General features: G+C 58.3%; 1 protein-coding gene across 3 annotated transcripts; it reads right to left on the minus strand.

Annotated features, from left to right (window-relative positions):
* Window positions 1–1,577: 1,577 nt before the first annotated feature.
* Window positions 1,578–18,434, minus strand: ACOT11 (acyl-CoA thioesterase 11). Of its 3 annotated transcripts, XM_065673275.1 has the most exons (18): window positions 18,289–18,396; window positions 14,205–14,280; window positions 12,614–12,812; window positions 11,714–11,783; window positions 9,666–9,716; window positions 8,437–8,497; window positions 8,174–8,275; window positions 7,725–7,860; window positions 7,320–7,476; window positions 6,886–7,005; window positions 6,661–6,805; window positions 5,714–5,769; window positions 5,530–5,596; window positions 5,358–5,441; window positions 5,111–5,244; window positions 4,277–4,408; window positions 4,075–4,201; window positions 1,578–3,993 (listed from the first exon to the last, which is right to left on the minus strand). In XM_065673275.1, the coding sequence occupies exons 1-18, from the start codon at window positions 18,309–18,311 to the stop codon at window positions 3,835–3,837; spliced, it is 1,899 nt and encodes a 632-aa protein (XP_065529347.1). In that variant the 5' UTR covers window positions 18,312–18,396; the 3' UTR covers window positions 1,578–3,834. The 3 variants fall into 3 exon arrangements, with proteins under 3 accessions (XP_065529347.1, XP_065529345.1, XP_065529346.1); XM_065673273.1 differs by lacking the exon at window positions 9,666–9,716 and having other exon boundaries at window positions 18,289–18,434; XM_065673274.1 differs by lacking the exons at window positions 14,205–14,280; window positions 18,289–18,396 and adding an exon at window positions 13,165–13,345.
* Window positions 18,435–26,134: the final 7,700 nt, after the last annotated feature.

Here is a 26,134-nt window from a genome sequence, read left to right on the forward strand (position 1 = left end):
AAGAGCTTGCGCTCTTCAGGAGCCTTCTCTTGTCCAGGCTGCCCCAGCCCAGCTCTCTCAGCCTGGCTCCAGAGCAGAGCTGCTCCAGCCCTCGCAGCATCTCCATGCCCTCCTCCGGACTCGCTCCAGATGAAGCCATAGGTGAGGTGAGGGAGGCAGCTGCCCACCACAAGCCCTACAAAGGGGTAGGTCCTGGGGCAAAGCCCCCTCCCCGGGGCCTCCCATTGGAGCAGAGAGCCATGGCAGTGTGCACAACCCACCAGCCACGAAGGCCTCTTAGATCTGCATTCCCAGGAGCTGGAGAGGAAAACCAGGTGCCGGGCTCTTGGCCAGGGAGAAATCCCCTGCTTAAAACCAACGAGGTTCTGCACTCTTTAACCAAAAAGCCTCAGGGCCTGGCCAGTTCCGAGGCTCCCCTCACTGCCCCAGACCCCTGAAGGCACAAGCATGAGAGCAGGGGCAGCAGCAGGTGGAAGGAGGCTTTGAAGGAGCTCCTTGGACATTAATTAAACCAAAGCCCTGGGAGCAGCCCATCAGTTGTGCTGCCTGCTTCATCCCTCCTCCTCCCCTTGGCCAGCCGCCTCAGGGCATGAGTTACAGCGGGAATAGCCTGGAGAGAGATGCAGCCATCTAATTACATCCCACTCCCCCTGCAAAACAGATACATACACACTGTGATTTCCTATATCAATTTCATGTGTTTATTTAGGGACCTATAAAATCAGGTCCTTGAAACCATCTCTGGTAGCATCACATACTGCAAGAGGTGCTTGGATCCCACCTGCAGCGCTGACCTGTAAATCCTCTGCTGTCTTCACAGCTTTTTCTTTGCTGACAGCTTCTTTGCCGGGATGCTTCCCTGACCCATAGAATCATAGAATCCCAGACTGGTTTGGATTGAAGGGGACCTTAAAGCCCATCCAGCTCCAACCCCTGCCACGGGCAGGGATACCTTCCACTAGAGCAGGGTGCTCTGAGCCCCATCCAACCTGGCTGCCCTGCCCCATCCATCCTCCTGTCCATGGCACAATGGTAGGGGCCTTGGGAAAACAGCCATGGTCCTTTGTTCCCTGGATCAGCCTGTGCAGGAAGGCAGCGATGGGTGCTGTGGGCAGCCAGCATAGAGTCCTGATGCTCCCAGGGTCCCAGATCTGCCTCTCCAAACCGTTTGCCCCCCTGCAGCAGTTAGCAGCCAAGAGCACAAGGCAGCTGGGTGGTGCAAAAGGTGCAAAGCCACAGCCAGGAGGGTTGTTCAGAGCAGGGATAACACCCTGCAAGGATTTGTCTTTCCAAGGGAAACAGAAACAGCCACGGATTGCTCAACTGGCCCTAGAGCCATGTGGTTCTGGGAGCCAGGGGGCTCTGGGAAGGCTGGTAAAGGCAGGCTGCTCCCAACAGGCTCCAGTGCTCCCATCAGCACATCCCTCCTCCCCTGGGAGCTGGGATGCTCCCAACCCTGCTGAGCACCCTCCCCTGTGCCAGCGGTCCTCCTTCACACCACTGCTGCCCCATCGCCCTGTGCCCCCCGGTACCCAGCCAGGCCGAGGTGAGGGCTGCCCATATTGAAAGCACAGTACTTAAGGAGAGGTCAGTTAAAGTTTAATGGTCACGGGAATACATCATTCCCTCCACTTAATCAAGCAGCAGCCATTCCTAACGATAAGCAGGAAGGATGGCTCGCATCCCGGTGATAAAAAGGCAGCATTGCTCCGAGTTCGGGAGATAAGAGCGCTCTATAAAAACTGGATGTTTTGTACCGTGATCAGCTTGAGACAACTTTTATCTTGTGGCGATAGCACAGCGGGGAAGGGGTGGGGGGGATCAGGGCAGTGCCACAGCAGGCCTTGCACTGAGATGTTTATGATGGGAGATACAGCAGAGATGAGTTTATGGCCAGTGGAGAGGGGCTGGAAGCTCCTTCTGCTTATAAACCCAGTGGGGAATTGGGGTGGCAAAGCACCTTCATAGGGACTGGGTGTTGCAGAGAGGGAAAGAAAAACGGGGGGTGCCTGGAAAAGACCTTGTGCTCAGTTCTGGTACCCCATGGCCTCATCTTACCCCAAGCATGGCATCACCATCACTTGCTCATGGTTAAGCTCTGCAAAAAAACCTTGCTGGGGGTCAGCACACAGGGCTCTGCCAGTAAAGATCATAGAATGCCAGACTGGTTTGGGTTGGAAGGGACCTTAAGATCATCCAGTTCCAACCCCTGCCACAGGCAGGGGCCCCTTCCACTGGAGCAGCTTGCTCCAAGCCCCTGTGTCCAACCTGGCCTTGAGCACTGCCAGGGATGGGGCAGCCACAGCTTCTCTGGGCACCCTGTGCCAGCGCCTCAGCACCCTCACAGGGAAGAACTCCTGCCTTGTATCCTAAGCCTCCCCTGTTTAAGTTTTAACCCAGGTTTAAGTTTGGCCAAATGAGGCCACTGGGCACAGCTGCTGCCTCGGGGCCACATTAAAGCTGCTGTGCCCAATGCTCTGCATGCCCGAGGGCTTCCAGGGCTCCCTCCCTCCCAGCGGGCAGCCTTGGAGAAACCTCAGTGCCCCCAGAACCCCTCTGCCTGTGTGAGCCAGGGAAGCCTCAGGGGGCTCTCAGCAGTCTAGAGCTGAGGGCAGACTTGCCGCGGGCTGCGAGTGGTGAGCAGCACTCCCACCATCACCCCTGCACTGCAGTGGCTTTCCCCGAGCATCTCAAGGAGAAGCAGGCAGCCAGCCAGATCCTTGCAACGGTCTTAACCCACCCTCTACCACTGCGGACTTCTGTGCTGCCCTCAAAGCAGCTGGGGAAGAAACACCCCTAAAGGCACTCAGGTCATTGGTGCTTGAGGCCATTAGGGATGGGTGTTGAAGCCTTAAAGGCTCTGGGTTTCAGCATCCTCCTGCACGTACTCCCCATGTCCTCGGCAGCCTTGCTCAGCCCCAGGGAAACAAGGTTTGGTTTTCTCTTCCTTTTGCCTTCCCTGTGCCCCTGCAGCAGTTTGGGGTTTGCATCTCAAGGTGCTGGTGCAACCAGTGCATGGGGATGAGGATGAGGAGCAGCCTGAAGGTCTTCACCAGCCTTCGCTGCCCCTGCTATGGTTGCAATGCCTCTGGGCAGCCCCCAAAACCCATCTGCGTGGAGCACTGGGTGAATCCCCTGTTCCTGCTTCAAATGATGTCCTGAGTCCTGGGCAGCAGCTCTTGGGGCAGGCAACCCTGGGCAGCCCCATCCTCTTCCTCACCCAGGGAGATGACACCTCCCTTGGGTACGCTGTGGGTGCAGGAGCCCCATCCCATGTTCACAGTGAACCCCTGGAGCAGGCACTCACCCACAGCACACACACTGATGCTTTACCTTTCAATGCACTTTCATTGCCACTCCTTCCACAGCCCTACCTAGGGTAGGATTTCATCCCGCTGGGAACAGCGGCTCCCATTCCTGCCTGGGATGCAAAGCAGTGCGGGAGGAGTGGGATGCTCCTGCACCAGGGAGGGGTATCACTGCTGCCTCTCCCTACCTCAAAGGGAACCAGTTTCCTCCCATAAAGAATTAGTCAGAAAAACCCTGTTTTAGGAAGACTTTGGATCATGTAAAGATTCAAGTAGCGTTGAGTGAACTAGAAAACCAAGTCCTGTACATCAGCTTATAAAACATCTACGTACAAAAAAGAAGGAGAGAGAAAAGAGATGACAGGTCAGTGCGATGGACGAGGCGGTGCAGTGATGCTCCTCCACCCCGTAACCTGGGACCTCGCCTAGGGAGGCAGGGTCCAGGCACCACCATCCCGCATCCCCATGCACCATGGAGGTGCCCCCTCATCTGTCTGTCTGTCCGTCCGTCCATCCATCCATGGCTCTAGAGGCTCTGCAGCCGCACGATCAGGTCATCCTCCTTGTTCTTCAGCAGGAACTTCTCGCAGGCTTCAAACGTGGCACAGAAGGCGGAGGAGAGCCCCGCCACGTTGGTGGTCACGTAGTTGAGGTACCCCGGCGTCGCCTGGTTGTAGTAAGCCACCTGTAAGGCACAGCAGAGAGTTACAGGGGTACACGCAGGGCAGGGAGCATCCCCACCGGGGTGCAGGCAGCAGCATCGCACCTTGCTCATCTCCTCGGACTCCGGCCATATGCAGAACCCCGAGCAGATCGTCTCCCCCCGCGTGAAGCTGGCAGTGGCGGGGTGGGTGGGCAGCGTCACCGACCGAAAGGCCACCACGTAGGGGTCCCTGGGGAGGGAAGGGCCCGGTGAGCCGGTGCATCCCAGCCGGAGGGCGGCAGGGATCAGGGTTGGGCGCAGTTACCCCTTGCCGCAGGGTTTCCGTCGGGATGCCAGGATGACAAAGTCCTGCAGCTTGTTCTCGGAGCTGAGGGTCTGGCTCACCACGTGGTAGATCATGTCGTCGTCGTCTACTTGCTGGACCAGCTCAGCGCTCCTGTGAGGCAAGAGGGACCAGTCAGACAGTGGAAAACCAGAGAAACCCCCGCGGTCTCACCCACTGACAGCTCATCATCACACCCAAAGTAGGTGTTTCCTGCAACAAAGTGCAGCCGTCAGCCCAGCTGGAGCTGGGATGGGGACACAGTGAAAGGACATCACGGCTCCGGGGCAACACACACAGAATCATGGAATGGCTTGGGTTGGAAAGGACCTTAAGATCACCCAGTTCCAACCCCCCTGCCATGGGCAGGGACACCTCACACTAAACCATCCCACACAAGGCTTCATCCAACCTGGCCTTGACCACTGCCAGGGATGGAGCATTCACAACCTCCCTGGGCAACCCATTCCAGTGCCTCACCACCCTCACAGGAAAGAATTTCCTCCTTATATCCAATCTAAACTTCCCCTGTTTAAGTTTTAACCCGTTACCCCTTGTCCTGTCACTACAGTCCCTGACGAAGAGTCCCTCCCCAGCATCCCTACAGGCCCCCTTCAGATACTGAAAGGCTGCTATGAGGTCCCCACGCAGCCTTCTCTTCTCCAGGCTGAACAGCCCCAACTTCCTCAGCCTGTCTTCATACGGGAGGTGCTCCAGCACACGCTCCCAGGAAAGCCCAAAGGGACATTCATCAACAAACCTTAAATCCATGGATACAGTTGTTGGAAAGGGCATGGAAAACCTGGCAGCACTCACAGGTAGTGGCTGTCCCACTCATGCCGGCGCCGCAGGTCGGAGAGCAGGGAGAAGGCTTGGGAAGCAGCGATGCGGACGGACATCTCGATGCGGAAGGAGAGGAACTTGTCCTCCTCCAGCGTGTACATCTGCACCTTGGGGAGCACACAGAGCATGGGCTGGGACACATCCACCACCACCAAGCCCCCGGGTTGACCGTGATTTGGGGGTGAGAAGCAGCTCGGGCGGAAGGGGCAGGGTTTGGTACCTTTTCCTTTTCTCTGGCCAGTGCCCAGTTCGCTTTGGCCACGAGCATCTTCAGTGCAGAGACGTTGTTGTAGCTCAGATAAACCTGGAGCAGGGGCAGCACGTCAGGGGCAGGAGAGGGGGAGCAGGGAAAGGGGGAGCAGGGGGCAGTGACTCTGCAGGGCATCACTTACCTTGTTGCTTTGGTCCCAGGGCACAGATAGCGGCACTTCGGTCTGTTTGCAGGACACAACATATTTTCTGCACGAAAGGAAGAGTTTTCCTTACGATGGGACACAAACCACCCATAGACTGTTCCTGAACCCCATTGGTGAGCCCATCCTCCTCCATCCTCGCATCCCATTTGCTTCTGCTCACCGGTCCAGCCGAATCTTTTTCCTAGCACTGGCTTCTCTGTACCTCCTCTCTCCATCCTGATAAATAGGAAAAGACCATTAGGTTAATGGGAAAAGGAGGGGAAAACCCTAAAACACATCTTTTTGGGAGTGGGCAAAACATTCCGCAGGGAAGGGCTGGAAGGTGAAGCTCCCTGGGTTACTGGCAGCGATGGTTAGTGATGAACCATGAGCTATTGCAGCATTGCTACTGGGCTGTGATTAAGCAACAGGCACTGGCACATTAGGAAAAACCCCTTGCTGTGGCTGCAGAGCTGCAAACAGCCACTGAAACCCCGATCACATCCCCTGGCACATACAAATGGCCCCTCCTGGGGAAATAAAACCACCCTAAAAGCAGCTTATTCCAAAGAAAGCGCTGGGCAGTGTTCTAAAGCAAGTGGGCTCTCCTGGCTGTGAGATGCTCTCCTGCAGGGGGGGGAGAAGAGCCTGAGTTTTAAGGCATCAAAACCACCAGGTAGGTGGGCACGGAGCAGCCAAAGGGAAGGCAATGGCATCGCTTGCTCATGCTGTGATGCACCCTGAGACACGCAGGCGTTTGCTTCGCTGTTGTGCTCGTGTGACAGGTTTTCTTCAGCACTGATCCAAATGGCGATTATTGATTAGGATGCTTTTGGGGAGGTAAAAGCAACCCGAGAGGTTTGCATTCTTTCCCCTGAATGATAGAAAAGAGCTGGGACTTGCAGGCAGTATTCTGCTCAGCCCTGCATGGCGAATACATCTCCATCTCCGCACGGGCAAGAGGTTCATTTTACTATTAGTTATGCCAAGCAACCTGTTAATCCACTTGCTCTCAAGCAGTTTCCTTCCCATCACCATAAAACCGTGCTTGTTTCGCTGTGAATCTCGGGGCTAACTGGGGGTCCCCTGCCCCTGTGGTGGGGAGAAGCCAGCCCTGCCCATCCTTACCCCCTGCTCGGGTGCCAGCATGGGCAGGGTGCGGGGCCGCCCCTCCTGGTCCAGCACCACGAAGGTCATGAAGGCGCTGTTGATGTGCCTGCGGCTGACGGACATCTCCTGGCCGTACGCCTCGGCGCAGACCCCCACCTCCATGCTAGGGGGGCAGAGAGAAGGGGTGAGGGTGTGGAAGGCACCAGGAGGGAGGGATGGGAGCCCTCCATCACCAGCACCGACCTGTTTTTGAAGGCGTTGTTGACGATGGCTTTGAGCACCAGGCGGTCCCCGACTTGCGACGGTCCCCGGAAGTGGAACATCTCGATGGCCCGCAGCGTGGGGTGCGCATGGCACAGACGGCTGCGGGGGGACAAGTGTTACCCACCACGCATGGAGCCATGCTCCAGCAGCCCTGTGCAACCCTCCCAACCCAGACAGAGACAAGGAGACGCCAAAAATGTCACCCTTTGATTTCAAGCACCAAAGCCAGCCAGGAGAAGGGGCAATAAGGAGGCGCTGGTGAGTGTGAATCCTCCCCTGGGGTCCTCCAGCATCATGAACCCATGGAATTCCCTGTACAGAATCCCCCAAGGGTGATGTGCTGGCACCATCCCTTTGGCTGTGTGTCCCCTTCAGGCACACCGCCCCTCCATCCCAAACCCCTGTCGGATCACCTGGCTGCGATGGTGGCCACGTTCTCCATCCAGGCCATGATCTGCCCTCCAAAGGTGTTGCCCTGATGGTTGGCGTGTGGAGGCAGCACCAGCTCCACGCTCTCCACCCGTGTCTTCTCCGCCGGCACCGCCACGCTGCCATCCCGTGTCTCCAGCTCTGCCATGGGGGGAGAATGGGGCTCGGCATGATGGCCCGGCAGTGGGACCCTTCCCTCCTCTCCCCACTGCATCAACATCCCGCACCTCCTGCTTGGGGGTTCGGGAGGATCCCTAGGAGGATCCCTACCCCTCCATAGCCGGGGCATTCCCAAACCTCTCACCATCCTTCCCAGCAGCATCCTGCTGAGGAAGCGGCAGCACTGGGGCTATTTTGGGCATGGAAGCCTGGGCTGCAGGACACGGTACCGGTTTCATGCGGGCTGCGGGTGAGGAGGTCCTTGAGGGTGTCCTTGTGGACCAGGCGCATGCGGCGGCGCTCGGCAGCGATGCTGTGCTCTATCTTCTCCTCCTCTGTCTGTGGGATCAGCGGCTTCAGCGTCACCTGCAGAGGGGACATGGGCAGGATGGAGTCCCATTGTGGGAGAAGGCAGGGCTCCTTCGCATGCTATACATCCCACTGTATGTGTGTCAGAGCTGCGCTCCTCCCGGGTTATGTTATAGCTGCTTATGGAAGGGGAAAGGGCTCCTATAGACACAGAGGGATCCCCAGGGAGGTGCCTGCAAGCATGGGATAAGGGATAGCCATGAACCACCCGTGCCATGCTGGGAAGCTGAACGCTCAGCTCTTCCCACAGGGGCCATTTCCTCCATGCAGGAACCATTCGAGCCCCCCCCAGCCACCATCCGCCCCTCACCTTGCTGCCGGAGGAGCTGTGTGCCACGAAGGTGGCGTACGCCTTGCAGATGCTGTAGTGCTTCCCGCTGCACAGGTCCTCGTAGCTCACCTGGATGCCCACCTGGGAGAGGGTACAGCATCCCTGAGAGCTGGCTCTGCTCCCCCGGGACCCACATCCAACAAGATCCCACACCAGATCCAGGGGATCGGAGCTGGGAACAGGCACACAGCAAGGGGGGGGATAGGGGCTGGGATGGAGGGGAGGCTGGGGCGCACACCAACCTCCATGCTGGAGTTAAAGGCTCGGTTCACTTTGGCTTTGATGTTGACAACTTGCCCGACGCTGGAAAACAGAAAGAGGAGAGAGAACATGGGGGTTATTGTGGGACGAAACCCATGGTCCTCCAGCACACAAGCCAGCGCCGAGCAGCTCCTCACCGAGGTGCCACCGTGTTAACAGTGCTGTGGTACAGGCTGCTTGGATGGTGGGGACACGCCGGGATGGCCAGCGCGACATGGGGACAGCCACCTCTAAGATGTGGGAGCCCATAAGGGTCCAGCGCAGCAGTGAGGTGTCACCCTACGTGCAAATGGGTCCCAGGTCTGGGGTGCTGCTGGGACACCAGAGGGGTGCAGAGGTGCCCAAGGCTTGCTTGGTGCCCCCACCATGTGCTCCTGCCAGGGTAAATGGCTCCTCCAGCCTCACATGTGCTGTTCTGCTCAATAGGGGCACCTATAGGGTCTCCCCATGGGCCCTCAGGTGGTGGCAGCAGCAGCCCCAAAGCTTGACTGCTCCCATCCCTTCTCCTCTCCAGGGCCTTCCAGCAGCAGGCAAGTGGGAGCTGGCAAGAGGCAGGATCCAGGCAGGGGCATTTTGCACCATCTCTTACATGAAACATCTGCTGGCAGCAAACTGCTGCTCGCAGGGTCCAGGAGCTCTGCTCTGTGCCTTCAGTAGGCTTCAGAGTAAACACACAGACCGCTTCAGCTCCGCAGCCTGACCTGCTCCGCACTGGTACCGACCAAACGAGCAAATGCAGCTCAGTGGCGACACTGACAGCGAGCAGTCTTTGTCAAATCAGGAATATTCCTTCTATCCTAAGAGAGACCAATGCCGGAAAACTCGGTGGAAAAAGAAACCCTATAACTGCTACTGCGAGTTTGAAGTGCAGAGGACTCAAAACCAGAGGTGAGGAAGAGCCAGCGTGTGCCTCAGCACCGTAACATCCCCCTTGTCCCCATGCATGATGTCTGCCTTGAGACAGCCATCACCATCTCAGCTACTCGACACTGGCTCTGGCTGGAGCAGGGGTGGCACAAGGCTGGGCTGATGCCTTTAACCAGCCCCTGGCACGGACCCCGTGCCCGTCCGCGGCACTGTGGCACACCAAGACATTAGTGAGGTTACACGAGCAGCCGCTGTCCACCTCCCGGGCCCTGCGTGTCAGTGGGGTTACTGCTCCCGACTCACGCAGCGCCGCGTTAGGCTCTAGGGCTGCCCAGGTCCGTACCCGACACCGCTCCTCCCGTCCCGCCGCCCGGGAGCGTTTAGATACGGCTGGCTGGTGCGAAAAGAGAGAGCAAGAGGAGGGGAGAGGGTTAGAGGCGATGGAAGCGGTCGCAGGGATGCTCCAGATGGGTTTGCAGCCATGCGCATGCAGGGCAGCCCCACGTGTACATAGCGCAGCCCCCAAACGCTTCATCTTCTCTCTCCTTCTCAAGCCAGTGCCACAACAGCCACGCAAACCTCAGCTCGGGGGTACGTGAAATCCTCCTGGGAGGCTGCACTTCCATGCACAGGGGAGGAAGGATGAGGAGCATCAGTGAGTTTTCGTGTCAGTGATGTCTTGGGGTGTCCAGTGAGCCCCCAGGCACCTGCAGCTCCTCCCTGCCTGTCCCTCGCAGTGCGAGGGTGGCAGAAAGCACAAACAGCAGAGCAGGAGGAGAGCTGACAGCAAACGCTGCCCAGAGCTGCTCTGCCTTCAAAGAGCTCTGTGAGACATCCAGGCCCCTTGGCGCATTGAGCTGGACCCCAGGGAGTGGGATCTGAGCCAGGAGCAGCACAAATTCCTGACCCCTTGGAGCAGTGCCCGACTCACCCCCGAGGAGGGACAAATGCCTTCCAGGGGTTGATTTAATGCCCTGAAGCAGGGATTGGGTCTGTCCTCCCAATCCCAAAACCTTCTTCCCAAGCAAAGCTGCCCCAGGCGCTTGGCACAGGACATTGACCCCAGTGGTGCCACCTCCATCAGTGTGACAGGAGGTGCACAATGTCCCCACGCCCTGGCTTTGGTATGCAGCAGGGCCACGGGGTGATGGGCAGCTCATCCAGCACCACGATGTGAGATGGCGAAAGTGGGAGTTTAGTGTTTCCTGGGGATGAGAGTGAAACCCAAGAGCTGGAATTGCTGGCACCAAACAAACCAGCTGACAGCCTGGGACCCCTGTACCAGCCCTGCGTGCCCGCACTGGCCTCTGACCCAGTGGGCAGATGTGCACGGTGGGGAGCTATAGGGCAGCATGGACCCTATAGAATCATGGAATCGTGGTTTGGGTTGGAAAGGACCTTAAGCTCATCCAGTTCCAACCCCCTGCCATGGGCAGGGACACCTCACACTAGAGCAGCTTGCTCCAAGCCCCATCCAGCCTGGCCTTGAACACTGCCAGGGATGGGGCAGCCACAGCTCCACTGTGCCAGCACCTCAGCACCCTCATAGGGAAGAGCTTCTGCCTAAGATCTAACCTGAATCTCCCCCGTTTAAGGCCATCAAACCCTACACTGCGTGGCTTGCTCATGGCCATCAGTGCACTAAAACCCTGCACAGAACACCCAGAGAGTGCCCTGAGGTGGTACCCAGGGGGTGAGCCCACGGGCATCCCCCTGCACAGTGGGAAACAGGGGCTCTGAGAGATGTGTAAAGGTGGGTGGCAGCATCCGGGAGGAGTAAACCTTGGGCATGTAAGATCTACACCTGATGGGAATGGTCTCAGTGCTGGGACCCTGCAGTGGATGAGGGCAGATCCCTGGCAGGGTTCACATCCCCTCTGTACTGCAACACCCTCACGGCAGGAGAACCGTCCCCTGCAACACAGCAGCAGGCACCGGGGTGGGCACCTCCGCAGGGGCAGCACCCAGGGGCTGCCAGGGCAAGCTTGGGAGGGGATTGTGGCCAGGCAAAGCTCATCTCACCAAGCAACATGCAGGGAGGTCCCATTGCCCAGCACGCAGCCACCCACACGGCTGCTGCAGAGGCACGACGTGCCAGAGACAAGTTTTCCAGAGCTGTGTGTTGAACAAAGCCAGGGAGGAGCTGGGATGGGGGGGGGAATACCGGGAAGCCAACCCAGTAGGAGCTCCCCAGGCGACCAGACAGCAGATAAATCAGAGCAGACAGTCAGTCCAGAGCCCTGCGGCGGAGCCGGAGCCTCAATCCCTGCCTGCCCTCTGAGCATCTCCTCCCCTCCCAAGCAGGCTGCTCCCTGCCCCTCTCTGTTTCACATTGCACCCAGCAGATGGGGTGAAAAGCTCCACTTTCCCCGCACATGCATTAGTATTTACCTAATGGTATGCTCAAAATAGATGTCATCCATGGAAGCTGTGACGCACGGGCAGCCAGCGTGTCTCTCGGCTGGAAAGGAAAAGCAAACTGCATCAGCAACGCGCAGCAACACGCAGAGAGGGTCCTCTGCCCCTCACCGCTGCCTCAGGGCTGGTGACATCAATGAAACCCTGCCTGATGGCCCTTTCCCTGCTCCTGCTACGTCTGCAGGGGGCAAGAGGAGGGTTTGGGGCTTCTACAGTGTGGGCTTGCAGATGATTTTAGGGTTTGGAGGGTGTGTTGTAACTACGAGGCACCTTGTCCTGCTGTTTGCCTTCCCTCCGTGCCTTCAGCCGCCGTGGGGATCCACAGGCAGCCGATAACATCACCCCATACACACAGAGCCCTGCTGGTCCGGCTTTCTCCTGGGACTCCAGGAACCTCAAGCTGCCAAAATGCCCCGGGAACCTCACCCCTTTTCCTGCCATAACCCCCCTGTGCTTGGTGTCCTGCGATGTGCTTGGTAGGGCACTTGATCTGGTGAGCTCCATCACTTCCATCACCGAGCAGAGGAGCTCTGTCCATCAGAGCCCTCCATCCGCTGCCGGGATGCCAGGGATGTCACCAGCCTGACCCCTGCCGTGCCCTGCGCACCAGGCAAGGCAAAGGGCAGTGTTAGGGAAGGAGCAGGCGTCGATGCTGATGTGTCCCCAAGCAAGTGTGCGTGCTGCAGCTCACGTCTCCTCCCCCTCTCCTCCTGCTCCCGTTTCCTCTCTAATTACTCAGCAAAATGGCATGACGTGGATCCCCAGCTCCCAGGGACGGCGCTGGACCACTGGGCACGATGCGGATGAGCACCGGGTCTCTTCCATCCCATCCCGGCAGGATGACGGCTCCGGTGGCAGCAGAGGATGTCTTACCGGAGAGGCAGGCGGCCGTGTCGATCCACTTGAGCAGCTGGCCGATGCTGAGCTCGCCGCGGTGGTTGGTGTGGCACGGCAGCACCAGTTGGCTCATCTGCACCTCGGTGGGGTTGCGGGGATGCGAAGGGCTCGCCATGGCCCCCGCTGCCTCCTCCCGCTCCCCTGGATCCTGGGAACACGGCGGAGAGGTGGAGCCCTGCGGGGAATGAGAGCTCTGGTCTACCCAAACGGGAGGGAAATCGGGAGAACAGTGACCCACGCAGCCCGTTGGAATGCCAGCAATGCACAGCCCCAGGCACCACCAAAACCCACCCAGCCCTCACCAAAGACACGATGCCCAAAGCCAAAAGGAACAAAACCCCGGTAGAAAGAGCCCCAGGAGGGATTCCTGCAGCTTTGCAGCCCATTTCCCTGCTGTTTCCCCCTGAAAACCCTTCCCAAAGTCCATCAACTCCCTGAGAAGGCATTTTGCTCCCCCAACAGCTTTGCCTTTAGGCTGTTGCAGCAAAGGGTGGGTTTGCACCCCGGAGCAGGCATGCAGTCCGCACCTTCCACCATCACCCCCCTTTGCCAAAGGAAACACCAAAAGCAGGGTTTCCCTGTCTGGTACAAGCAGGGTCGGGGGGAGCAGCCGCGGTTTGGGGTTGTTTGCTGTGCTCCCTGTTGGCGTTGCAGCTCGCTGGGCACAGAGCTGCTGCCGCCCCGAAGCAGGTTGGGAGGGAGAGGCTGGTATTGCGGCTGTGCGGGCAAGGAAAAGAGCTGATTTGATGTCAACCGAGGCGTGTTACACAAGGGGTGAACTCAGTTGCCCCCGTGAGTAATGGAGGAGACACGAGGAGCTGCCTGGCCTTCGTTACAGCCCTTCCTTCCTCTTTCAGCTCCCACCGCGGCTCCTGTTTAGAGCACTTGTTGCGAGAGCCCCGCTGCAGCCACTTCTTTGCCCTTTGCTTTGCCCAGCGTCTTTTAAAGATGGGTTTATGCTGCAAATGAAGCTTTCCCGAGTACCCTGAGCTCGCCGCCTCTCAGAATAGCATTTTTCTCTAGCGGGTCTAACCTCTGTTTCCATAGCTACTGGTACACGACATCCCAGGAACGGCACAGACCTTGGCTTGGCAGCGATGCTGGCGAACGCAGCAAGTCAAGCCTGCGTCAAAGAGCCCTCCATCCCACAGTGGGATGGACGCTTGACTTCAGTGGGTCCTGAACCCCTTTATGAACCTCCCGGGCTGCTTCCCACCCTGCCGAGGTGCCTCCATGAGCACCACGGAGCTATTTCGGGAAGCAGGCAGGCTCTAGGGGATGAGCCAGCAATGCAAAGCGCTCCAAAGCTGTCTGCTGCGAAGCGAGCAGCCGCCTGGCCGGAGATCCCCCCGGTGCTTTTCCCAGCGCTTGCCATTTCTAAATGGTAGGGAAAAAGCCAGCATCCCTCGGGAAGAGCCCTGATCATACAGTAGCCAGCAAGAGGCTGGGAATGCTGATGCGGAATGTGTGGGGAGCGGATGCAATCAGAGCCAGTGTGAGCAGCCTTGGTTAGTAGCCACTGGCACAACAGGGAGCCCCAGGGTTAGTTGCACGGCACAGGGGGTACCTGGAAGCCATTGCAACAGAAGCTCAAGATCTCTTCAGGGATTACAATGTTCTCCTTGACCATTTTTAAGAGACACCTGGAAAGGAGAAGAGTGGCTCCAGTTATAGAAGGACCGGCCGAGATGGGGATGGAGGATGCTGGTGGTGGTCCCCTGGTGGGGACGATGCAGTGTGTGGGGTGGGCTGTCACACCTCCTCATAGGATCACAGACTGGGTTGGGTTGGAAGGCATCTTAAAGCTCATCCAGTTCCAACCCCTTGTCGTGGGCAGGGCAGTGTCCCCCTGACTCACACTGATGTCCCTCCCTGTGTCACCAGCTCCTCAGCAGCACCCATCAAGGGTGCTGCTAGATCCGAAATGGAGAAGAGCAGCCCCAGGGCTGGTGCCTGCCATTCCTCAGGGGTCAGGTCCAGCGCTCACCAGCTGCAATGGAAAGAGTCCCAGCTATTCTGGGGTGCTGGACCAGACCCAGCACACGGTGCTGTGTGCGATCGCTGCTGCTGTGTCGATACTTTCCATGTTGCTTCAAGTGACAGAGGGCTGTGTCCTGAAGCTGCCTGGCCGGTGTGGTGACAACACCATGGTCACAAGACATCCAGGAGCACATTTTTGGCAGAGGCAGGCCTCACACTGCATGCAGGTGGTACCAGGGGCAGCAAATGGGAAGGACCCATCACTGGCAGCACCCCCTGCACTGACCCCTCTGCCTATGGAGCTCTGGAATCCCCAAGGGCATCATGTGCCCTTGGGTGCCCATAGGCTCTCTGGCCACATGCACTGCGAATGGGCGCTGGCTGGACACACTGCAAGGAGGGCAGCATGGGAGCTGCAGCACAAAAAGGTTTATGTTCAGAGTTTGATTTCAGACACAACACTGATCGACCCTTGGTGTGTCCCAGAAGTCCCTCTATTGCGTGTGTATATTGCCTGATTTTGGTCAAAAACGTGGAAGCTGCAGATTTACCTCCTGCACAGTCAGCCCTTCCCGGAGCTGGTGCCACAACCACACATGTGGTGGCTGGTGTGAAATGAAGGTGCTCAGAGCACCGATGGATGCGAGCAGCACCAGGCTTTGCTTTCCCCAGCCCCATGACTCCTCTACCCTTGCTGTTGAGGCTTGGAGCTTGCTCACAGCTCACCCACCCTTGCAAGAGTTACCCTCCTGTTTAGCAAGACGGGTTCGCCCCTTGGGTTTGCTTTATTGCAGGCGCAAGGTCACGGTGATGCATTGGCCCCATCACACCCCACAGCCACCAACACCAGAGAGCATGTGGAAACCCAAACCTGCTCCTGGCTCTGTGATTGTGTCACCTTGTCCCATGGGTTGGCTTAGGGGGAAGGAAAAAAAGGGCTGTCTGCTTTGGATCCATCCCTGCTGCTATTTCTGAGGTGGCCCCAGCCCATGCTTCCCACCCCGGGAGCCCAGGGAAGGGGAGCGCCCCAGCCACGCGTTGCCAACACGCTCCAGAGACCTGGAAGCATGGAGCTGGTGGGTATTTATAGAGTATTCTGTTATCAAAACTAAGCGAGCAAGTGTCTGTCCTCATTAAAATCCTCAGCCTCACTCAACTGTCACATTTTTAAAGCTGTTGACTGATGCAGCCCGCAGGTCACCATGGCAACGGGATGCGGTACCCAGGCGATGATGCTCTTACTCTGTCACCCCTCGAGTGACCCACTTCTACCCAAAAAAAAGTTTGCATTAGAGAAAATAAAACAACCTTCTAGCAGAATATTTCCCTTCCCTCCTGCCACAATCGCTTCCAGTGCTGCTAAAGGCATAAGGAGCCCACAGAGCAAATGGGGGGGGTTACAAGGGAGAGACACCCCAAATGGCTCCACAAATACTAGGGGAGAGAGACCCTGCAGCACCCCACTGCTCTCCTATACCCTGCAGCACCAAAGCATCCACAAGCTCTGGGGATGGTCTCTGCTGCCAAATTGGGTGCTGGCCTCTTGGGAAATCACCAGGGGACCTCAAGTTTGGAGGAACCTCCACTGCAAAACCCCCTTGGGTCCTGCAGCCCCAAGATGATGCTGGGCTGGGATGCAGAGAGAGGTTGTTCCATCAAACCCCTGATCCCGCTGGAAGAGGGGCGTTTGCTTTAATCCCCTCAAAGCAGTGAATGGGAGGGAGGGATGAGGATGAAGGTTGGATGGGGATCCTGGGTGCTGGGCTATGGGGAGCTATTGGCAGAGCGGTGCAGCCCAAGACCTCCAGCAGCCCCTGCCTGCCCTCCAGAGCTCTCCCACAGCTGCATCCCAAATCCCCAACCCCCGTTTTCCCTCTCCTGGCTCTGGTTTCTTACCCCAACACCAGCCCCTCGGTGCATCCTTACCCCTCTCTGGGATTATTTAAAGTATGAAGAGGGGAGGAAAGCACCGCCAATGAATTTCTCCTGGGGGATTATTGGTGTATAATTGAGCAATATCCATGGTAACAAGCAAATCTGCACGCCTTAACAAATTAACCTGACCTACTTTGGGTAATTCCGCCATCTCGACGGGGCAGTGGGGGCTCTCCTTCCCCAGAGACATGGCCCACCAATCCCACTGCCTGCAGCAGCAAAGCCCCAGTGCTCCCAGGGATAGGATGGGCAAGGGGAGATGCCCCCTCCAGCAATAGAGATGGGAAGCACAGCTCAGCTCCATCACCCCATGCCTGCCAGGATGGAGCTAGATCCTCAGGACAAGACCCACAGCACTTGCTTGGCTTGAGGTACAGGGTGCCAGCTCCATTGAGGTGCCATTGGGATGGTGGCCCTGCTGGGATGAGAAGGACCAAATCACAGGATCAGGGCACGGTGAGGAAGCACAGCAGCTCCCTGCAGTGGGTGTCAGCAGGACCCCAGCAGGGCGGCCAGCCCAGAAGAGAGGCTGGGACACCCTGTGAGAGGTATTTTGGGACCACACGTCATTCTTTCCATAGGGCTTCATAGAGTGAAGCGAGGCACTGGGCCAGGAGAGTGCAAACAAAGGGCCAAAGGCAGCGGGGGGATGCAAGAACTCCCCTTACGGTGGTTTTACATCCACCACCCATAGGAAACCTTCATCAGGGTGAGCACACGGGAGACCCCTCCAGCCTCCTCTCGTGCCACTCCACTGCTCAGCTTGGTGCTGGGCTGTGCATCCATAGCCCCATCCATGCCTTACCCAGCCGCTATTGCGGCTCCTGGGAGGCTCCTTGAAGGGCTGGTTCTAATTTATCAGCCTGAGGGCAAAGTCCCCCCAGGGGACAAAGGTCCCTGACACTGCTGCCTCCAGGGAAGCCGCGTGTCACCCCCTTACACTGCAAACACCGCCAGGGCCAAACCCACACACACATTCACGCCCAACAGCATGGCTCAGCCCCGGCACCTCTGCCCTGCTGACCGCAGCTTTCCGGGCAGGAGAGGGCCATAGCACTGAGATCACCATCAAGCTGGAGACCTCCATCGTGGAGATCACTGCGGTCAAGGCCACCATGGTGGAGAACACCACAGTGAAGAGAGATCACGACGGGGCATTGGTATCTGCCCCGGTGGTCTTGGCTGTGCTTGTCTCAGCCACGGTGACCATGGTGATGGTGCAGTAGTCCCCACCATGGTGACCACCACAGCATCGTGCTACGTACCCCATCCAGCCACCCATGCTCCCCCAGCCAGCCCCAGCACATCCCGCTGCCCTCCCCAGCATGCCACCATTCCCAGCAGCCTTGTACCCACACTTCCTGAGTAACTATCCCCAGTTTTAAGTGAAAACAGGCTGCTCAAGCCAATCTCCCCAGCACACCCAGGCAGACCTGGATAGGTAGGAAACGATGGCACCAGCTCCCTCCTGCATACGGAGGATGCCACGTCCCCCTCATTGAGCCCCCAGCAATGACCGCAACGGGGCACAGCATTGAGAGGGCATCACCCGGGTGAGCACAAGGAGCTTCCACCCCACATCCTCCTCCTCCCCAGCACCGACACAAGCCGGGACAAGCCACGGCCGGGCGCGGAAGCCTCTGCAGCAGCAGCAGCAGCAGGCACCGGCTCCTGCTCGCCCAGCCCCGGGGGTGACCCCACTCTGCCCCATTGTCCCCAATGCCCCCGGCCCTCACCTCAGCCAGAAGAAGCTGAGCATTTGCAGGCGGCAGCGAGGCGATGGCTGGCGTGGAGGAGAAGCGCGCAGACACCTGCGTGCGCGGCCGGCACCGGCGTCGAGGCCAAGGGCTGGCGCGGAGCCCCGGGCCGGAGGCCAGCGCACACCCCCTCCGCTTCCTTAAATACAGACACGCAGGGACTGCTCTTAAGGTAGCGCCCGGCAGATCCGCTCCCGCCTGGAAAATGGCCGGCGCTGCGGGAAGTTGGCTCCGGACGCTCCGGCTGCAGCAGGGATGCGCCCCGGAGCGCAGCGTGGTACCCACTGCTCCGTGCTGCCAGAGCCCTCCAGCTCTCCACAGCGGGCAGAGCCGGAGATGGGGTCCTGGGCTCCCTGTCCATCCCCATGCATCGCCTCTTCTTCTGCCCCCATCACTGCAGTGACTGTGCTCGGCTGCTCCCCACAACCAATAGCACCACACTGGCACCAGGCTTTTTCTTCCCCCCCCCCCCCCCAAAGTTAAACCTGCCTGGAAACACTCGTTTTATTCCCCACAGTCACCAATGCAGGGCTCACTGGCCAGGAAATCCTCCACAAACTTCTCCAGAGCCGCTCCAATCTGCGCCGCTCCAATCCGTGCAGCCGCTCCCTGGCCCTGCTGCCTTTGAAGTACCTTTATAAGGGCTTGCAATAAACCCCTTCTCCTTTATGACAAGGGAATAGAATGCAAATTGCTGTGTCGTTAATGGTGCAGCCTATTGGATTTGGGGGAGATGTTGTTCTGTTTTGTATTTGATTTGCGTCCTTTTCATAAGTGAATCTGGGCAATCGACGTACAGGAGCTTGATCAAAGCTGCCTCAAAGCTGCACAAAGCGTTGCCAGTGGAAAGCCAGCAGTGAAGTAATTAAACTCAACAGGAAATAAGCCCTCACTGCTTTGGGTTAATAAGAATAGCAAAGCTCTGGAACAGAGCAAACGCTCATGGGGGCACCGAGCATCAGTATCTGGGGTCCCAGAGACCCACGTTTTAGGCCGGATGTGGGAAATGCTCCTCAAAAGCCCAGACCTGGGTGCAGGTGAGGTGAGACCCTCAGTCCCTCTGTGAAGGCTGGGCCGGGCAGGGATGGAGCTGGTGGCCCAACCTGCGGTGATGCTTGCCCATTAAGGGTTGGGAGCCTTCGGGTGATGGAGGAGGCAGCTCCGTGCTGGGTGATTGATCCCAGCATGGTGATGGAGGTGCCCTTTGGAATAGGACTGCTCTGACCAAAGGACTCTAACCCCACTGAGCTTTCACTGCTCAGCTGCTGGTATAAAACCTTCAATTCTTCACTGGCTTTTGAGAGCAAGGGAGGGTCCTCCGCTCTGCACCCCCAACCTCTTCCATGTCTTACAGGTAACTTTGCACACCAATATGCCATTAACTCCAGTCATTCCCGAAGAGAACATTCCCTTTAAAACATTTTTCCTTCCTTGGGATAATAAATAAGGTCATTTTTCACCACGATGGTTCCTTGCAGCAGCCCGGGTGCCCTGCGAGCCAGATTACAGCAAGTATACCCGTGGGTCTCCCCACCTTTAGCACAGAGGCCCCATGCTGGGAAGCTCCTCAGGCATCCCTCCCTCCTTAGGACTGTTTCTGCAGCCAGCCATTGGGATCAAGGCAGGAAAAGTGGCTCTTCCCCCTCCTCCGAGCCAGAAGGAACAGCACGATCAGAAACACTTCAGATGCCTGACCCGAGCTCAAGCCTCCAAACAAGTCGCAAGGAGAGGGTTGATGTTTTCCAGGCCCAATTAGCACAATGCTGTCATTATGGGCTTGCAGTGGGTGTATTCCCCCAGCTCCCTGCCTGCATCCCTTCACTGGGACACCCAGCGAGCCCAGCCCCGGCCGCCCATTGAGCTCACGCAGGCTCCAGCTTCTTCCTTCTGATCCACCACCATATGCCCGTCTTTTACAGTTCTTTGGTGCACGATGCTCAGCGAGTGGATAATTAGCTAAATGAATTAATTGACATTCATACTTGTAATTAGCAAACGGTTACAAGCAGATATTCTCCTTGGGACAACCAGGATTTCTCGGGGACCGGCGTTAAGATACTGGAAAATCGTTTGGAGTGACTAACAAGGGTGCCTGGATCCTGCCATAAACAAGCCCGTGCAAAAGCAAAGCAGGCTGTGGAACGTGTTGGGAACGCTGCTCGGGAGGAGGAGGAGGAGAAGGAGGAGGAGGAAGAGGAGGAGGAGGAGGAGGAGAAGTTTCCAGCTTGGGAAGCACTGGTGTCCAGATGGGCGGCCTCCAGCCAGCAGCTCCCACCGGCTAACCCTTTCCACCCCCAGTTATAGCAGAGAGTGAGGCCCCAGCAGCGGAGCCTGCTCATGCAAAGCAATGGGAATTGGATGTCAGGAGTGTTAATTAAACCATTAATTACTGCTGAGAGAGAGAGGGGGGGGGAAAGAAGTGGCCTATTGGTTTCATTGCTTCTTGGAGTAGTTGGAAGGATAAATTGCGCAGCAGCTGTGGAGGATGTGAGAGCTGGGATGAAATGTGGGGTTTCTCGGCTGTTAAGGGGATGCTGGTGCCCCTGCAGCCCCACAGGGCCTGAAGTGAGACCCACACCAGCAATGGGGCTGGTGGAGACCAAGCCAAGCCGCTGAGGGCAGCATCACCAGCCTTAAACTGGCTGCTGTGGGGGGAACCACAATGCCAGGGGCTGGGAGATGCTTTCAGGGTGCCCCAATGCTGCTCTGTGTGACCCTAGCAGGGATCCCGCTCCCTGGCATGGGGTGCACCCATCACCCATGAGCCCTCAGCCACCCGAACTCAGCACCCAGGAGGGTCTGTGCAGGGATCCCACCCTGAACAAGTTGCAGGGCTGGGAGGACGGTGCTTGTGGCATCCCTGGCTCCAGGGGGACAAAGCACATCTCCCGCTATGCAGGACGGTGATGCGGTACCCAAAGTTGGGCTGCAGGTCTCTTCTCCCTGGGAAACACACCCCAAATCCTGGTGCTAATGGGAAGAAGGGAGGGCAGCACGGCAGGCAACACTATGCAAATGGCTCCTTATGGAAAAGGACGGGGGGAATGACACTAATCCATCAGCTTCATAAATCAACCCCTCGTGTTGTCCTGCTGCATCAGGAGCTGCTGTGATGCTGGGGAGAGCCACACTGTGGCTGCACTGCCAGCATGGGCTGGGGGTCCTGTGTCCCCCCAAGCACTTGGGATGCTCTGCCCTGGACCACCCTCCTGCCTTGAGGCCCTTTGCTACCCCACTGCAGGGTGACGGGACAGGGTGATGGGGTGAGAGCAACCTCAGAAAGGGGCTCACCCCCCGATCCCGGAATGGGGCTGGCACCACATTGCCGTGCCAGGAGTCCTGCTCTCGGCTCCTCGGAGCTGTCAAAGCGCTCCATTTCCCTGGCAGCACTCGGAGTTTAGAGGCAGGGGAAGGTGGTGGGGGGAAAGCAAGCAGTGCTCAGAAGGGAGGCAGTTGAAAAGGCAGGGCCGAGGAGCTGTCACGCCACCCTTCCAGCTCTTACACACCCTGGTACGCTCTCAAACACGCAGGCTGCACGAGATAGCAGGGAGGCCGATTCTTTTCTTTAGCTGCAGGCAAAAGAATTCAATTACAAGGTAACCTATTTTTCAACTCCTCCATTGGTATTTACTTAATTTCCTAAGGCTGGCTCGCCCGCCCCGCAACAGGGGGAAGGAGGAACCAGGAGCTGTTAGGCTAAGCCAGGCTCTGCTGTTGGGGTTTGGGTTGGGTTTAAGTCAAACGGTAAAGCCCACAGCAATAGTGGTTGGTTGAACCATTGGTGAATGGGTGATGTGGGGCATCAGTCAGCGGCCGGCCGTGATGGGGATGGGGAGCATCAGAAGCAAGCTGATGGAGCTCAAGTGTGATGGGGAATGGCTGAGGGACCTGGGTGGGTTCAGTCTGGAGAAGGCTCAGGGGGGACCTGATGGCTCCCTACAAGTGCCTGACAGGAGGATGGAGCCAGGAGGGGCTGGGCTCTGCTCCCAAGAAACAAGGGACGGGACAACAGCAAACGGCCTCAAGCTGCACCAGGGCAGGTTTAGATGGAGCTGAGGAACAATTCCTGCCCCAAGGGGAGCTCGGGCATTGGAACAGGCTGCCCAGGGTCACCAAGGGGTGCTCAGACATTGGAACAGGCTGCCCAGGGTAGCGCTGGAGTCACCGTCCCTGCAAGTGTTCACAAACCGTGTAGACGAGGCCCCCAGTGCCATTATCTAATGGTAACTGACATTACCTTGGCCGTGCTGGGTAATGGTTGGACTTGATGATCCTAAAGGTCTTTCCCAACCTGGCTGGTTCTGTGATTCTATGAGGAAAGGCCAGCGAGAAGCAAGGACCTCTGGGGAAGGTTTGGGAAGCGCCCAGAACAGGCCTGCAGCTGGTGGACGGTGCAGGCGGGCACTGCAGGAGAAGGGGAACAGGGTCAGCCCCGGGGGGGGGGGGGTAGCGCCATGAGGACAGGGTCTCCGTAGGGTGCAGGAGCAGCGGGACGTCCTGCGGGGCACAGGGGCAGGGAACCCGGGGGCGGCCATGCGGGCACAGCACGGGTGTGTGCGGTACAGGGCACAGCACACCGGGACGGGCGCGCCGGTACCTGCGCCGCCGCGCGCCGCCAGGGGGCGCCGTTGCTCCGAGCGGCCGCGCTGCTTCCCCCACCGTTCCCCCCCCCTCCCCTCACTATGCCCGCGGCCGCTTCGGCTCGGCTCGGCTCGGCTCGGCTCGGCTCGGCCGGGCGCGGCCTTCCGGTATCCGCGGCCCATCCCGTCGCCGCCGCCGAGGCCCGTACCGGGGGCGGGCGCGGTGTTTCGGAGCCCTCCGGCACCCCCGGGCCCCTACCGGCGGGGGGCGAGAAGGGGGAGAGGGGGCGTGGCCAGCGCTCCGCCAATCAGAGAGCGGCGGTTTCAAGAGGCCCCTTCCGCGCCCCGCCCCGCGCGGCGCCGCGCTGCTCGGCGGGGGGGCGGCCCCTGGCGGAGGGGGCTCACACACACACGGCGCGGCGGCCGCGTGGTCCCTGTGCCCGCCCGCCCCGCTGCCTGCCCGCACCAGCGGGCCCCGGGGCAGGGGAGGACGGGGTGGGGGGGGGGGGGTGTGTGGATACGCAGCCTATGGACCGGGAATACAGGACCTCAGCTCCGCGCCCGGCCTCATGGGGACACCCCCGAGCCCTGTATAAATAACGCGGTGTTATTAATTAGGCAGTTTAATTAATTATGCGCATAGAGCAGCTACCAGCGGATTGCTGCTGCTCCGTTCCTACGCAAAACGCGTTTTCCTAACTGGGTTTTTAGCCAGGCTCATGAAGGCATCGAACTCCACGCGTGTCGGCAGCGGTGATGTTACGGCATCAACCGCCGGCACATCTGCGCCGGTAAACAGGAAACCCCAAGCCCGCAGCGCGCAAAGGAGCCCTTCCCAAAGATATCCATGGGGATGGGGTGGGAGATGGGTGGCAGCACCCACCGGCGCTGCCTGCTCCTGCGCCAAGTTCATTGGAATGCGAGCCATGCAGAGCGCTCGCCACCGCTGAGGTGCGGGAATCGCGCCCAGCCGAGGAGGGGGCTCTTCCTGCCAGCCGGTTCGGGGAAGGCAAAAAGGCGCATTAGGAGATACGGAGCTTTTCGGCACCAAATCCAGCCCCTCTCGCCGCTGCTTTGTGTTCTGGGAAGGGTGTGGAATGGAGGAGTTATTTGGGGGGGGGGTATAGGGGGCGTGAGGTGCCCCAGTCTGATAGGAGCCACTCTCCCCATCAGCATCTCCAGCATCACTGGCAGTCATCACGCCCCGGGGTCTGGTTTTCCTGTGGGAAAAGGGAATACCGGGCTGGCAGCAAGCTGGAAATAAGAAAATCTATAGTTCGGTTAAAATTAGAACTCAAAGTCCAAATTGCCGGCAGCGAGGAAGGGCCACATCGCTTCAGCAGCTTGCAGGGCTGATATAGCTTAACATTGGCTATTGGATAGACCCCTGCACCTTTGTAAGTGCAGGGCAAAAAGAAGGGTGGTTTTCTTCTTACAGGTAGTGTTCCAGCAGAATAGTCCCTGGGCACGGATAAGCACAGGGATCCTCCCCGGTGATGGGCACCTTAAACAGCCCAGGGTGGGAGTGCTGGAGCGACAGCTTGGGGAAGGGGCTGGGAGAAGGGGAGCTGCACTAGGAGGTCGGGAAAGGCCAACAACCTAACCTTGGGATCATTGTGGTATCCACATAAGCCCCAGTGTCAGGCTTAAGGCTCCTCTGCTCCCGGGCAGATGGAGCTGGGAGCAGGGATGCCACCAGCCCAGGCCGGAGGCAATAAAGTGCCTGGAGTGATGCAGCAAAACAGGCTGGAGTCGCGTGTCGAAATAAATCATCCATGGAGGCAAGGCAGAGAGGAGGAGGAGGAGGTTTCCTGCTCCCGCGCCTCCCTGCATCTAACAAAGCCTCACAAACCCCAGGCAGGCAGCAGGAGCCGGGCAGGATACGGCCATCCCATGACCCAGCGCTCCGATGCTCTGGCTCTCCCGGGAGCTGGTTCTCCATCCCCTGCCAGCTCCCTTGGCTTCACCTTGTGGCAGGCAAAGCATGGAGCTGCCAGGAGTGATAAAATGGCTGTCCCCCAAATTTATGGAGTTTATCTGTGAGTAACCCTGGGAGGTGAAGCTGCTGTTGAGCCAGAGAGGAGGAATGCTTTATTCCGGGATAAACACCCAAAGGAGCAATGGAGAGCAGGCAGGAGCCCAGCCCCAACTCCAGGGACCCGCAGGGATGTGCCCTGTGTCCCCCCACCCCGGTCCCCTCAGCTCATAGGGCTGGAGCACGGCCGGGGTGAGCTCCCTGCTCACTTGCACTAGGAAAAGCCAAAGGCTCGCTTCCCATCCGCAGCGTGTTTATTAGGAGCTAAGCCATGAAGAGGCTTTGGCACATCCCCGTCACTCCCGTGGAGCGTGTTTAGCACAGAGAGACCCTGCTTTTGCCAGCCACATGTGCGTGCCCAGGACTTCCACACCGGCCAGGCGCTGATCCCCATTCCCACAGCGATCCCATCTTCCCCCCCCCCCCCCCCCAAAACCAAGGGTGTATGGATGGGCTACGGAGCAGCACCCTGATTTCAGGGGAAGCACAGCGGGTTTGAGCCTCCCCTTCTCTCCCCCTCCCCACTGTGCTGCAGTAACATCCATCCTAAGTTTCGGAGCCTCTTCTAATTTTGGAGGCCGTTCGCAAGGCAGGCGCTGCTGCAAGCCAAACCAGGCTGCCAATGTTTCCTTTAAAAGCTGCTTTCGCTCCGAAGGACTCTTCTAGATGGTTTGCTTTTAATAGCAGGCTGCAGGGTGCAACGCCCAGCGCGCGGCCGGGGCTGTCCCTGGGCCTGGGTGGCACTGGGTGCAGGATTGGAGCCGTGCACGGAGCCACACGCATCCATCGTGTTTAATCACAGCCGTGCGCTATGTGCTCCCCATACCCAGTATGGACCAGCAAAGCTCCCCACAGCCTTGCAGAGCTGACCCCCACGTAGCACATCCCTCCTTTCCCTTGCTTGCTCCCAGGGATATCTTTAAGGCAAAGGGGGATGGATTGAGCCCCTAATTGTGCTCATAGCTCAAGGGAGAGGAAAAGGCCAGAGGAGCCAGCGAGGTCAGGGCGCTGGTAGGTGTTTGAGCTTTGAAAACACCCGATTGCTGCTTCAGTGCAACCAGATTCGGGAAAATGAAGCTGAAGTGTGAAAAATGGAAGTGAAAAGATAGGAACCAACCCACGGCTATTTAGTCTAAAAATACTGACCTAAATACTTAAGCGCACACATAAAAGTAGTTGTCTTTGCTGATTTCCTTTATGAGAACCTCCT

The sequence above is a fragment of the Lathamus discolor genome, chromosome 3 (genome assembly GCF_037157495.1).
Source record: "Lathamus discolor isolate bLatDis1 chromosome 3, bLatDis1.hap1, whole genome shotgun sequence".
Lineage (NCBI taxonomy): Eukaryota > Metazoa > Chordata > Aves > Psittaciformes > Psittacidae > Lathamus > Lathamus discolor.